This window comes from Diaphorina citri, unplaced genomic scaffold (genome assembly GCF_000475195.1).
Source record: "Diaphorina citri unplaced genomic scaffold, Diaci psyllid genome assembly version 1.1 scaffold1127, whole genome shotgun sequence".
Lineage (NCBI taxonomy): Eukaryota > Metazoa > Arthropoda > Insecta > Hemiptera > Psyllidae > Diaphorina > Diaphorina citri.
Genome location: NW_007378556.1, coordinates 60,337 through 72,882, shown reverse-complemented (window position 1 = coordinate 72,882; position 12,546 = coordinate 60,337). Strand labels below are relative to the sequence as shown.

General features: G+C 37.3%; 3 protein-coding genes across 4 annotated transcripts; 1 reads left to right on the top strand and 2 right to left on the bottom strand.

Annotated features, from left to right (window-relative positions):
- Positions 1 to 466: 466 nt before the first annotated feature.
- On the top strand, positions 467 to 1,611 carry LOC103514359 (protoporphyrinogen oxidase-like; the record flags this gene model as incomplete). The annotated part of the gene is made up of 2 exons (XM_008479233.1): positions 467 to 517; positions 871 to 1,611. Coding segments are annotated over exons 1-2 (792 nt in total), but the record flags the coding sequence as incomplete, so codon positions are not given.
- A 365-nt stretch (positions 1,612 to 1,976) lies between these two features.
- On the bottom strand, positions 1,977 to 6,697 carry LOC103514351 (transcription initiation factor TFIID subunit 13-like). Of its 2 annotated transcripts, none has more exons than XM_008479226.3 (4): positions 6,544 to 6,697; positions 4,495 to 4,577; positions 2,992 to 3,159; positions 1,977 to 2,362 (listed from the first exon to the last, which is right to left on the bottom strand). In XM_008479226.3, exons 2-4 carry the CDS (start codon positions 4,507 to 4,509, stop codon positions 2,186 to 2,188), a joined length of 360 nt encoding a protein of 119 aa, XP_008477448.1. In that variant the 5' UTR covers positions 4,510 to 4,577; positions 6,544 to 6,697; the 3' UTR covers positions 1,977 to 2,185. The 2 variants fall into 2 exon arrangements, with proteins under 2 accessions (XP_008477448.1, XP_008477446.1); XM_008479224.3 differs by having other exon boundaries at positions 4,495 to 4,589; positions 6,544 to 6,693.
- Positions 6,698 to 7,397: 700 nt separating this feature from the next.
- Positions 7,398 to 10,059, bottom strand: LOC103514358 (transcription initiation factor TFIID subunit 13-like). The gene is made up of 4 exons (XM_026827352.1): positions 9,942 to 10,059; positions 9,177 to 9,344; positions 8,495 to 8,541; positions 7,398 to 7,434 (listed from the first exon to the last, which is right to left on the bottom strand). Exons 1-4 carry the CDS (start codon positions 9,954 to 9,956, stop codon positions 7,398 to 7,400), a joined length of 267 nt encoding a protein of 88 aa, XP_026683153.1. The 5' UTR covers positions 9,957 to 10,059.
- Positions 10,060 to 12,546: the final 2,487 nt, after the last annotated feature.

Sequence of the window (12,546 nt, the reverse complement as noted above, 5' to 3'; positions counted from 1 at the left end):
TGAGGCAAGGTATTTATCCTTCAAATTTCAAGATTGCCATTGTGAAACCAGTATACAAAAAAGGCCTTTTCCACCTGATCTTCGTATTTTAAATTAACTCTATTCGGATGTTTTTCCGTTTTACTCTCTTCAGTAAGTAGGCACTTGAGTTTTTTATTTGAAACATATTTTACCCTTAGTTCTTCTGTTAGTTATAAGAATTTTGTGCACAGTTCTGAGAATTGTATGTATTCTCATGTTTCTTATCGTGTTGACTTTCATTAGATTGTATCGTCTAAAATATTATAAAATCTGATCATTTCTGTTCCACATAAATCAGTGTCTTTTTCATTATATTGGGTATTCTTTGATGAGATTTATTGTAAGCCAGCTGTGTCAACCACTCCTTCCCCCTCCCCGTGTCACAATCGGACAGACAGACAAACGGACTTTAACTCTCGCGTTGTGTTCTGATTTCAGATTCATCATGTCTCTTATCTTGGGAGGTGGAATCAGTGGTTTGGCGGCGGCCTTCTATGCGCTGAAATCAGCTCCAAAATGAGTTGATTATTTCATTTGGAAGAAGAGTATCTAGGTACACCCCCTTCTCAGGTAATAAATTCTAATGTTCATAACATGGCTACCTACTATTAAGTGTAAATGCAATAAGCTAACTAAAATGAGCCCAAAAATTAATTAGCAAAATTTCCTTCTGTAGCAAACAATTTTTGCCAAATTTCATCAAAATTGGACAAAGAAGAGTTATTGTGGAACAAACTTACAAAATAATTATTTGAATAATCAATAAAGCATTTTATTTAAACATAATTTATCATATAAATGGCTCTCCCCTGACCCAATAATTTTATGCTCCTGAGATTTTAACTGCAGTCCACTCCTATTACCTTACTAGAATCTAGCAGCAGGCTAGGGGGCTGGGTGCGATCTGTGCAGTCACCAGAGGGGCTCATCTTTGAGAAAGGCCCTCGGACAATTCGGCCGAAAGGTAGACTAGGAGCAAACACATTGAAACTGGTGGAAGATTTGGGATTAGCAGACCAAGTGATACCCATCACCTCCTCCCACCCAACCGCGCAGAATCGACTGATCTACGTGAATAAGAAACTTCATAAACTACCATCCAATTTCTTTTCACTATTCAAGACTCACTCTCCGTTTAGTAAACCACTCATCTTTTCCATTCTTCATGACTTGACAACCAAGACGGTGCCTAAATCAGATGAGAGTATCTATGACTTTGTGTCTCGTAGGTTTGGATCAGAAGTGGCTGACTATGCCGTGAGTTCCATGATCTGTGGTATCTGTGCTGGAGATGCTAAGAAGATCAGTGTCAACTTCCTCATGGCGAAGTTGTTTGAGTTGGAGCAGCTACATGGTGGTGTTATCAAGGGTGCTATCAAGGAGATGATGAGTAAGCGACCTGATCTATCTGGTTATGAGGAGAGTGAACTATATAGGAGATCTAGGATAGAGAAGTGGAGTGTCTGGTCTGTAGAGGGAGGTCTGCAGACAATAGTGAATACACTGGGGGAACATCTCAGTAATAAGGTAGAGGTCAAGATGGATACAACCTGTACGAACCTGGAATTTCTGGAGAAGGGTGTCAAAGCGGTTGATCAACCAATCCACCAAATGACAAAATAAAAGTTTTTTTTACTAAACGCTTGATTGTGACTTTCCACCAAACTAAACGTTTAGCTCTTGAGATCCACCACCTCCTCGAGCTGGTTGATTCGATTGGTGACGCACTTTTTTTTGTGGTGACGCACTTTTTTGTTTATTTTCAAGTTTTCAACGAGTTTTATAAAAATATAAAGCTATAACATTAAGGTTGGGCTAGTAAAAGATCCAAATTTTTTGAAATGATAAAAATTGAGTTTTTTTTATCCACCAATCCACCAGTGTTACATCAACCGGTGGACTCTAGCCGGTGCAGCGGTTGTGGATTCTTATTTTGAAAAAAAACTTTTGGACTATCTTGACTTTATCAAAAGCTTATTATCCTGTTTTTTTTTTTTTTCATCCGTCCAATAAAATAATCAAATTTTCAAAAACAAACTGTGCAGCTTTCAACCCACATCATCTCTATTTATTATGAGGACGTCAATGAAAAAATGGTCATTTCCCCTCTGTTTTCTATTAACAAATGGGTCTTGTTTCATAGACCTCAAGTAAAGCTCTCCATTTATGCATTTGTCACAAATTTGACCTCATCGAAAGCTTTCCTAGCCTTCTTCAGCTCTTCATTCATGGTAAGCAAATCCTTGACTCGAGCATATTTCCTGTTATCCTTCCTCACCAGGAAAACGATGTCCTCCACTTGCACACGTCCTGTTCTGCCCATCTCCATTGCTTTCTGAGTCTGAAAAACGCAAATATAATTAATCAATAACTGTTTAAAGTTTATGTGGTTCAATTATTTCCACCTAATTATAAATGTAAACAATAAAATACGTAATTATTAGTTTTTTTTTAATAGGTTTAAAAGAGGGAACTGTAACTGCTAAGGTCTTATGGTCCCGAAATCAAAAAGAGAAGAAAGACAAGATGGGAGAAAGCCAGTCGTTCCGAGAACGAATATTATCCGTTCAGGATAAAATCCGGCGGAAATCGAACCCGCGGTCAAGCGCTTACAAGGCAGACGCGCTACCAACCAAGCCAACTAGGCTGGCACTCCCTGTTTAATGAGTATGTGGTTGAATTATTACCACCTCCATTTGTACAGAAAAATACGTAATTAATAACCGTTTAACCTCTTCTCGCATCGAGGCATCACATGATGCCAGATATTTAGAGCGATGTGTTCTCAGGATTAATTATTTGAGAAGTTATCCTATCATCCATCATGCACGCCGGCGCCATATGATGCCAGTAAAAAAAATATCATCCGAGGGGGTCGGAGTAGGTATTTTTGGAAAGCTCTCGTCAAGCTGATTCCAAAAATGTATAATATATAAAGAAAAGAATCGTGCAAAAAGCGTTTAATCTCACCATATCCACAAGGAAATCAATGACAGCGTCTTCGAGAATATCCACACTCTCTGTGTACGGATTTCTATCGTCTCCAAATCCATACATCATACATCTCAACTCCTTGGAAAACATACGCTTGCGACCACTCGGCAAGTTGACCGGGGTGTCTTGCTCCTCCTCTTCAAACTGAAATGAGAATACACAAACGTTCTTATTAGACTTGAACTTCAGAAGCGATAAAAACGTTGCTAAAAAGAAAAAAAAAATCAGCAATATTTGAAGGAGAAGAGTAGAAAACAATAAGAATCGGGTGCAATAGTTCTACATATTGGACTCCGCACACGTGAATTCCGTTAGAAAAGTCCCCCATTTCCATGTAATTGGTAATTGTAATACTTGTAACTCGCGTCGGCTGGCTTTCTCCTATCCTGTCTTCCTTCTCTCTTCGCTTTTGGAGTGATAATTTATTTAGACCTTAGCAGTTACAGTTCCGTATCAAACCTCTTGAAAAAAAAGTCCAGCGTTCGGTATTTACAATCATATTTTGTCCCAAATTGTTTGTGAAGTCAAGGCTCAGGATATCTAGGTAACATATTGAATACCTAGGTAGCTCAAGAATTTACATAGTTATACAGGAGGTAGATACTTTTTTCATGGTTCTTTACAAGGCGGTACCGACGCACATTGCACGAGAATTAGAACTCTCTGAGACATCCGGTATTTTCTACAGCCTTGATTTCTCCCTCGGAAAACTACACGTATTGGGGAAAGCGAAAAGTACCTAATAAAGTAATGAAAGCGGAGAGGAAAAAGTCGATAAAAAAGTAATTACTGAAAACACGTTATGAAAAATTCAGTGTGACACAGAAAAGGGCTTTCGAACACACGCGATTCGGCGAGATCAAACTACACTTTGGAAACAAAACAGGATGTCTTCGAAAAGTTTTAGCTTTTAGGAAGGAAACATTTCAGTTTTTTTTTTTATCGCATGCTAAATTTGAGCCTTGTGATTTTACCTACTTACCTACCTATTATGAATGCAAAGTAACTTTACACTTCTTCTGAACAAAAAAAAAAAAGAAAAAGTAATAAGCTGGGCCCGTCCCTCCAGGAATTTTTTAGCCCGTAGTTTATTCCATCGTGATTAGAGAAAATCAAAACCTATATGTACCTGTGTACCTAGATAATAATGGTACTTATTTATACCGCTCCAATAGGACTAAAGAGTCGATTTTCTCTCACAGAAGGCTACTACTATTATTGAGGTTCAATCCTCAAACAATGTTTATTAAAACTTCATACTTTGCCAGTTATTGAACCTAAATCTGTGTGATTACCAGGCGAGCATCTTGACCTGTGGACTGTAGATTATGGTAGATATTGGTAAAAGTAGAGCCATCAGCTATTTGTCAGTGTAACCTGATAGAATCTTTTGTAACTTTCTGTAGAAGATGACACAGAATATAGATTTTGTTCAATACTTCTACTTCCTACTGTCAAAAAAAAAAAAGTTTTAGTTACCTGATCATCTTCCATTGTTGCTCCTGAAAAAGATCCAAGTTTGTTCTCTCAATAGGTATTTCTGAAAATGTAATCCAATTTTCCAAGGAAGAAACCTGAAAAGAGAGAGAAAGAAATCATAAAAATGGGTACTTAATACAGGACATATACTTACAGTAGAACCTTGATAGGTAGTTGAAATAATTGAAATTCCATATAAAACAATGGAAAAGGGGGCAAAATTTAGATACAAAAGAACAAAATGGTTAATATATGTATACCCTATTTTGATCTGATTTTGGGGTTGAAATAATAGAGAGTCAAAATAATGGAGGTTGAAATAATCGAGGTTCTATACTGTACTTGGGTACTTTGTTGTTACATAGAAAAAAAATCAAGGTAAAAGAGGTGATTAGGTAGGTACCACCAACCTTTTTATCACACTTTAACATCAAAATAATGGCAAATCAATATTTGAACCAACAGCTCTTTAACTGTAGGCCGCGGATTCGATTCCCGCCCGGGGCGGATTTTATCCTGATGGGATAATGTTCGTTCTCGGAACGGCTGGCTTTAGGTAACTGTAACTGCCAAGGTCTTATCGTCCCGAAAGCGAAGCAAGAAGAAGGACAGGAGAGGAGAAACGAACCTTATAGGGTAATCGGGCTGACCTTTCCAGTTCCCTACAACCTCTCTCTCCAAACGAACCTTATCAGGATAAAATCCATCCCGGGCAGGAATCGAACCCTCAACTTAGCACTTGCAAGGCAGACACGCTACCCTCCAAGCCAACTAGCCTGGCTACCTAAGGTAGCTATTTCTATTGCCTGCCTCGGTGGTGTAGTGGTTAAGGCACTCGCTAAGCTCTGCTTATACGGGTGGGTATACCATTTATATGAAAAATGTATGTTCTGAGTTTTTTGTCGATGAAATATAAATGGAAACTTATATAAAAAAAAAGTGATGAAAAAGTGATAAATAGGCTGGCTAATCTTCGAATGTCATTCCTCTATCTGATTCGATAATTTTATGTCGCAACTGGGATTCGAGCCACACTACCCTCGGTACAGCCGGATCTTCGTGGAATGACTCTCATTTCAACCCCCTCCGCTCCTTTTCTTAATTGAGGAAGTACATCCTGGACATTGCATGCAGATATGTGCATGAGATATTGGACATGCCCCGTACACCGCACGCGCAGCATGTGGAAATACTCAAAGCATGTATTCCTCAGTACACGCTCGGACATGCAGCTTTTTTTTAACATAAACCATTTTTATTTATTTATGAACATAAGAAGATTGATAAAATATTCAAGATTCAATTTGTGGGCATATTTTTTCCTCTTCTCTAATTTTTATTTCTGAGATTATAAATGAGAAGTAGATTTGATAAAGGGAACTGTGAAAATAGATGTCTTATTATCATCCCAAAACTGTAGACAAAAGAAGTGCAGGTAGGTAGAAGAAAACAAGCAGTTCCAAGAACAAATATTATCTCTTTAGGATGACTTTCGCTCCGGGTGGGAATCAATCCCCTAGCACTTACATTACAAAGCAGGTCTACTACCTTCTAAGCTAACTAGGTTGGATTTGGGGTGGTTTGGGTTGAATCAAAAGCCAGTTCCCAAAGGATCAATGTACCTACCAAGCAACATCACACATGATTGGTAAATGGGAGTGTGATCTGGGTAGGATTAATGTGCTATTCCCGATAACTATGCAGAAGTCACGTCCGTGGAAAAGAAAAGCTCCTTTTTGTATTTAACCTAACCCTATAATAACACCTCTCCCTGCTCTAATTGTGAAAACTCCTTCTTGCATTTAACCTAACCCTATAACACCGGTCACTGCTTGTTTGTGCCACTTCCTTTGGTAGCAATATTCCATGGATGTGACTTCTGCACAAGTAGGTACCTCTATTCCCAGCTCCACTCAGGCAGGGTGAGGTCAATGTGTGTTTGTCAGTGAAATGTGAATGCAGGGTAAAACTCTTCGGAAGACCAAAGCTGAGGAAAGTAGGGAATGAAAACTTCTGTTGATCACCATCAAATGAGCTTACTTCACTTACCTCTTTTAAAAACTGGGAAGTGAGGGTCTTTGCTTGAAGAATTTGAACTTTAGAGAGGATTTAAATAGGTAGGAAGGTAGGTATTATGTGTTACGGTATCCTTTTGTTCCAATCCTTTGAGCTTTGAGCTGTTTTTTTTTTTTAATCCAAAAACCAAAATTTCGAAATATTCAAATTTTTGCGCCAGTTGATCCGCTCACAGTTCACACGAAGCACCGTTCACGAGTTGTACATCCTGCTGCCTTCACCAATACAGGATATGCAATACGCAATATTTAAAAAAGTTGGGTCTCAAAAATGCCTTCAAGTTATGCAATACGCAAATTTAAAATTTGGGTCTCAAAAATGCCGGGATTTTTGAAAAATATTGACACACGCTTTTCGAACGAAGTGAGCTCCAAATTTTAACTCGACATTTTTTCTTAGTTTGACTGTCTGTACGTTTGTTTGTTTGTTTCACCACAACTTTCAAGTGTATTTCCCGATTTTATTGCAACAGGACAAACGTGTTCACCATATTGAGGAAATTTCCTGAATATTTTTTTGGCTCTATGAGGGGTCTATTTTTACCGTTTGCCCTTTAACCTAAATTAAGGAGGATTTTAAGAAGGGTACACAATACATACACCTGCTTAATCGTGTCCACCCTGTATTCACACCTTGAAAATGGGGGGAAGACCCCGATTTTATTGCAACAGGACAAACGTGTTCACCATATTGAGGAAATTTCCTGAATATTTTTTTGGCTCTATGAGGGGTCTATTTTTGCCGTTTGCCCTTTAACCAAAATTAAGGAGGATTTTAAGAAGGGTACACAATATATACATACCTACTTAATCGTGTCCACCCTGTATTCACACCTTGAACATGGGGGGAAGACAGGAAGACACCCTGAACAGCAACCCAATGGAAACTGACAATAAAATGTAGAAATTGAGTTTTTTTTATCCACCAATCCACCAGTGTTACATCAACCGGTGGACTCTAGCCGGTGCAGCGGTTGTGGATTCTTATTTTGAAAAAAAACTTTTGGACTATCTTGACTTTATCAAAAGCTTATTATCCTGTTTTTTTTTTTTTTCATCCGTCCAATAAAATAATCAAATTTTCAAAAACAAACTGTGCAGCTTTCAACCCACATCATCTCTATTTATTATGAGGACGTCAATGAAAAAATGGTCATTTCCCCTCTGTTTTCTATTAACAAATGGGTCTTGTTTCATAGACCTCAAGTAAAGCTCTCCATTTATGCATTTGTCACAAATTTATCATTTCTTATTCACATTTCCTATCATGGGAGTAGTGCATTTTACCTTCCCAACACCGCACCATTTCAATTAAATAATTTATTACACAGGCAGAGGTAGGTACCTACCCACATTACTGTAAATGCGTGAGTAGAAGTACCTACACAGTAAGGCACCTATCTCTACCAACATAATTGCAACGTTCATGTAATAGCCATAGCTACCTACTGTCGGCATTTTCGTGAAATAGCGGGTTCGATTCCCGCCCGGGGCTTATTTTATCCTAAACAGATAAGGTTCGTTCTCGCGTCGGCTGGCTTTCTCCTATCCTGTCTTCCTTCTCTCTTCGCTTTTGGAGTGATAATTTATTTAGACCTTAGCAGTTACAGTTTCGTATCAAACCTCTTGAAAAAAAAAGACCTGCGTTCGGTATTTACAATCATATTTTGTCCCAAATTGTTTGTGAAGTCAAGGCTCAGGATATCTAGGTAAAATATTGAATAGGTACCTAGGTAGCTCAAGAATTTACATAGTTATACAGGAGGTAGATACTTTTTTCATAGTTCTTTACAAGGCGGTACCGACGCACATTGCACGAGAATTAGAACTCTCTCTGAGACATCCGGTATTTTCTACAGCCTTGATTTCTCCCTCGGAAAACTTCACGTATTGTGGAAAGCGAAAAGTAATAAAGTAATGAAAGCGGAGAGGGCACACGTCCTGTTCTGCCCATCTCCATTGCTTTCTGAGTCTGAAAAACGCAAATATAATTAATCAATAACTGTTTAAAGTTTATGTGGCTCAATTATTTCCACCTAATTATAAATGTAAACAATAAAATACGTAATTATTAGTTTTTTTTTTTTAATAGGTTTAAAAGAGGGAACTGTAACTGCTAAGGTCTTATGGTCCCGAAATCAAAGAGAGAAGAAAGACAAGATGGGAGAAAGCCAGTCGTTCCGAGAACGAATATTATCCGTTCAGGATAAAATCCGGCGGAAATCGAAACCGCGGTCAAGCGCTTACAAGGCAGACGCGCTACCAACCAAGCCAACTAGGCTGGCACTCCCTGTTTAATGTGTATGTGGTTGAATTATTACCACCTCCATTTGTACAGAAAAATACGTAATTAATAAGCGTTTAACCTCTTCTCGCATCGAGGCATCATATGATGACAGATAGGTATTTAGAGCGATGTGTTCTCAGGATTAATTATTTGAGATGTTATCCTATCATCTATCATGCACGCCGGTACCATATGATGCCAGTAAAAAAATATCATCCGAGGGGGTCGAAGTAGGTATTTTTGGAAAGCTCTCGTCAAGCTGATTCCAAAAATCTATAATATATAAAGAAAAGAATCGTGCAAAAAGCGTTTAATCTCACCATATCCACAAGGAAATCAATGACAGCGTCCTCGAGAATATCCACACTCTCTGTGTACGGATTTCTATCGTCTCCAAATCCATACATCATACATCTCAACTCCTTGGAAAACATACGCTTGCGACCACTCGGCAAGTTGACCGGGGTGTCTTGCTCCTCCTCTTCAAACTGAAATGAGAATACACAAACGTTCTTATTAGACTTGAACTTCAGAAGCGATAAAAACGTTGCTAAAAAGAAAAAAAAAATCAGCAATATTTGAAGGAGAAGAGTAGAAAACAATAAGAATCGGGTGCAATAGTTCTACATATTGGACTCCGCACACGTGAATTCCGTTAGAAAAGTCCCCCATTTCCATGTAATTGGTAATTGTAATACTTGTAATGTAATACTTGGACAGTCAGGCACACTGCTACAGCAGGCTTAGATAATAATGGTACTTATTTATACCGCTCCAATAGGACTAAAGAGTCGATTTTCTCTCACAGAAGGCTACTACTATTATTGAGGTTCAATCCTCAAACAATGTTTATTAAAACTTCATACTTTGCCAGTTATTGAACCTAAATCTGTGTGATTACCAGGCGAGCATCTTGACCTGTGGACTGTAGATTATGGTAGATATTGGTAAAAGTAGAGCCATCAGCTATTTGTCAGTGTAACCTGATAGAATCTTTTGTAACTTTCTGTAGAAGATGACACAGAATATAGATTTTGTTCAATACTTCTACTTCCTACTGTCAAAAAAAAAAAAGTTTTAGTTACCTGATCATCTTCCATTGTTGCTCCTGAAAAAGATCCAAGTTTGTTCTCTCAATAGGTGATTCTGAAAATGTAATCCAATTTTCCTAGGAAGAAAACAATGGAAAAGGGGGCAAAATTTAGATACAAAAGAACAAAATGGTTAATATATGTACACCCTATTTTGATCTGATTTTGGGGTTGAAATAATAGAGAGTTAAAATAATGGAGGTTGGAATAATCGAGGTTCTACTGTACTTGGGTACTTTGTTGTTACATAGAAAAAAAATCAAGGTAAAAGAGGTGATTAGGTAGGTACCACCAACCTTTTTATCACACTTTAACATCAAAATAATGGCAAATCAATATTTGAACCAACAGCTCTTTAACTGTTTGCTCTCATTAATATACCTACCTCATATGGATGTTATCCCTTCAATAAAGTAAGTAAAAATGGTCTTTTTGGAAATGAATAGAATATTGTAAACATGTTTGAATTTTCAGATCTTCAAATGAAATCAAAAAACTCACCAACAAAAGGTAATAAACCGTCCAAAAATGCTAAGGGGAAAATCACAGCAAAGAGCCCAACTATTTTTGTCCTGGGAAATAAACGTTTTGTTTACACCTTTTGTGTTACCATGGCAACCTGAATTATTAATAAACAAACACAGGACTACTCTGATTTGGCATTATACCTATTCTAGTTTAGTTTGCTAGAAAAGGCAAAAAAAATGTTGAAAAAAAAAAAAAAAAAAAAAAAAAAAAAAAAAAAAAATCAGCAATATTTGATGGAGAAGAGTAGAAAACAATAAGAATCGGGTGCAATAGTTCTACATACTGGACTCCGCACACGTGAATTCCGTTAGAAAAGTCCCCCATTTCCATGTAATGTAATACTTGGACATAGTCTGGCACACTGCTACAGCAGGCTTAGATAATAATGGTACTTATTTATACGACTCCAATAGGACTGAAGAGTTGATTTTCTCTCACAGAAGGCTACTACTATTATTGAGATTACACAGTGTGTAAAGATAAAGAGTAATTCTGAGAGTCCAAGCTAAAATGAGTTGATTATTTCATTTGGAAGAAGAGTATCTAGGTACACTCCCTTCTCAGGTAATAAATTCTAATGTTCATAACATGGCTACCTACTATTAAGTGTAAATGCAATAAGCTGACTAAAAAGAGCCCAAAAATTAATTAGCAAAATTTCCTTCTGTAGCAAACATTTTTTGCCAAATTTCATCAAAATTGGACAAACAAGAGTTATTGTGGAACAAACTTACAAAATAATTATTTTAATAATCATACATAATCAATAAAGCATTTTATTTAAACATAATTTATCATACAAATGGCTCTCCCCTGACCCAATAATTTTATGCTCCTGAGATTTGAACTGCAATCCACTCACTCAGTTGTAAGTCTATCATTACCTACAATGAACAATAAAGTAAAGTTTATGTCAATATTTTTGTAGCCTTTAAGAGAGTGTATGTTGGAATGATAAACAAGAAGTAGATTTAATAAATGGAACTGTGAAAATACATGTTTTGTTAAGTTGTAATCATCCAGAAATTGTAGAGAAAAGAAGGGCAGGTAGGTAGAAGAAAACAAGCAGTTCCAAGAACAAATATTATCTCTTTAGGATGACTTTTGCTCCGGGTGGGAATCAAACCCCTAGCACTTACATTACAAAGCAGGTCTACTACCCTCCAAGCTAACTAGGTTGGATTTGGGGTGGTTTGGGTTGAATCAAAAGTCAGTTCCCAAAGGATCAATGTACCTACCAAGCAACATCACACATGATTGGTAAATGGGAGTGTGATCTGGGTAAGATTGATATGCTATTCCCGATAACTATGCAGAAGTCACGTGTGTGGAAAAGAAAAGCTCCTTTTTGTATTCAACCTATCCCTATAATAACACTAATCACTGCTCTAATTGTGAAAACTCCTTCTTGCATTTAACCTAACCATATAATAACACTGGTCACTGCTTGTTTGTGCCACTTCCTTTGGTAGCAATATTCCACGGACGTGACTTCTGCACAAGTACCGCTATTCCCAGCTCCACTCAGGCAGGGTGAGGTCGTTTTTTTTTTTAAAAAAAAAAAAAACATTTATCCTTTAAATCAATACATGAGTTATACAGCGAAACCAGACTAAATCACTAAGCAGCCCAAGACAAAAAACATATAAATACTTACATATTGATACAATCCTACAAAGTTCATAAAAAAAAACTTTCAAGAAAATATAGTTTGGTAGGAGGTAGGTGGTGTCTTTTGACATGAGTCAGTTAACCTACACCACCTTATTTTATCGTCATTAATCAAAAGTTTCATTTCTTATAGGGATAGGTAATGTGACGATTGTGACGTGTGGAAGACAGGTTATTGACAATAGGTACCTCTTCAAACCCTCTGTCAGGATAGGAGAAAGCCAGCCGTTCCGAGAACGAACCTTATCTGTTTAGGATAAAAATTTACTGATCCAATAAACGTTGTTTGGTTGTATAGGCGAGGCGTGTCTACAGTACAGTAGACCAATATTTACTGGAACCCATATAAAGTAGGTTATATCAAAGGATTTCGGTGGATCAAAATAAATACTTACATAGG

What these genes read in the sequence shown, in the direction of transcription:
- LOC103514351 (XM_008479226.3), bottom strand. An exon ending in TTGATTTCCTTGTGGATATG is followed by an intron (nt 2,363 to 2,991) that starts GTGAGATTAAAC and finishes TGCGTTTTTCAG; the next exon opens with ACTCAGAAAGCAATGGAGAT.
- LOC103514358 (XM_026827352.1), bottom strand. An exon ending in TTGATTTCCTTGTGGATATG is followed by an intron (nt 8,542 to 9,176) that starts GTGAGATTAAAC and finishes TGCGTTTTTCAG; the next exon opens with ACTCAGAAAGCAATGGAGAT. An exon ending in ACAGGACGTGTGCCCTCTCC is followed by an intron (nt 7,435 to 8,494) that starts GCTTTCATTACT and finishes GTTGCTGTTCAG; the next exon opens with GGTGTCTTCCTGTCTTCCCC.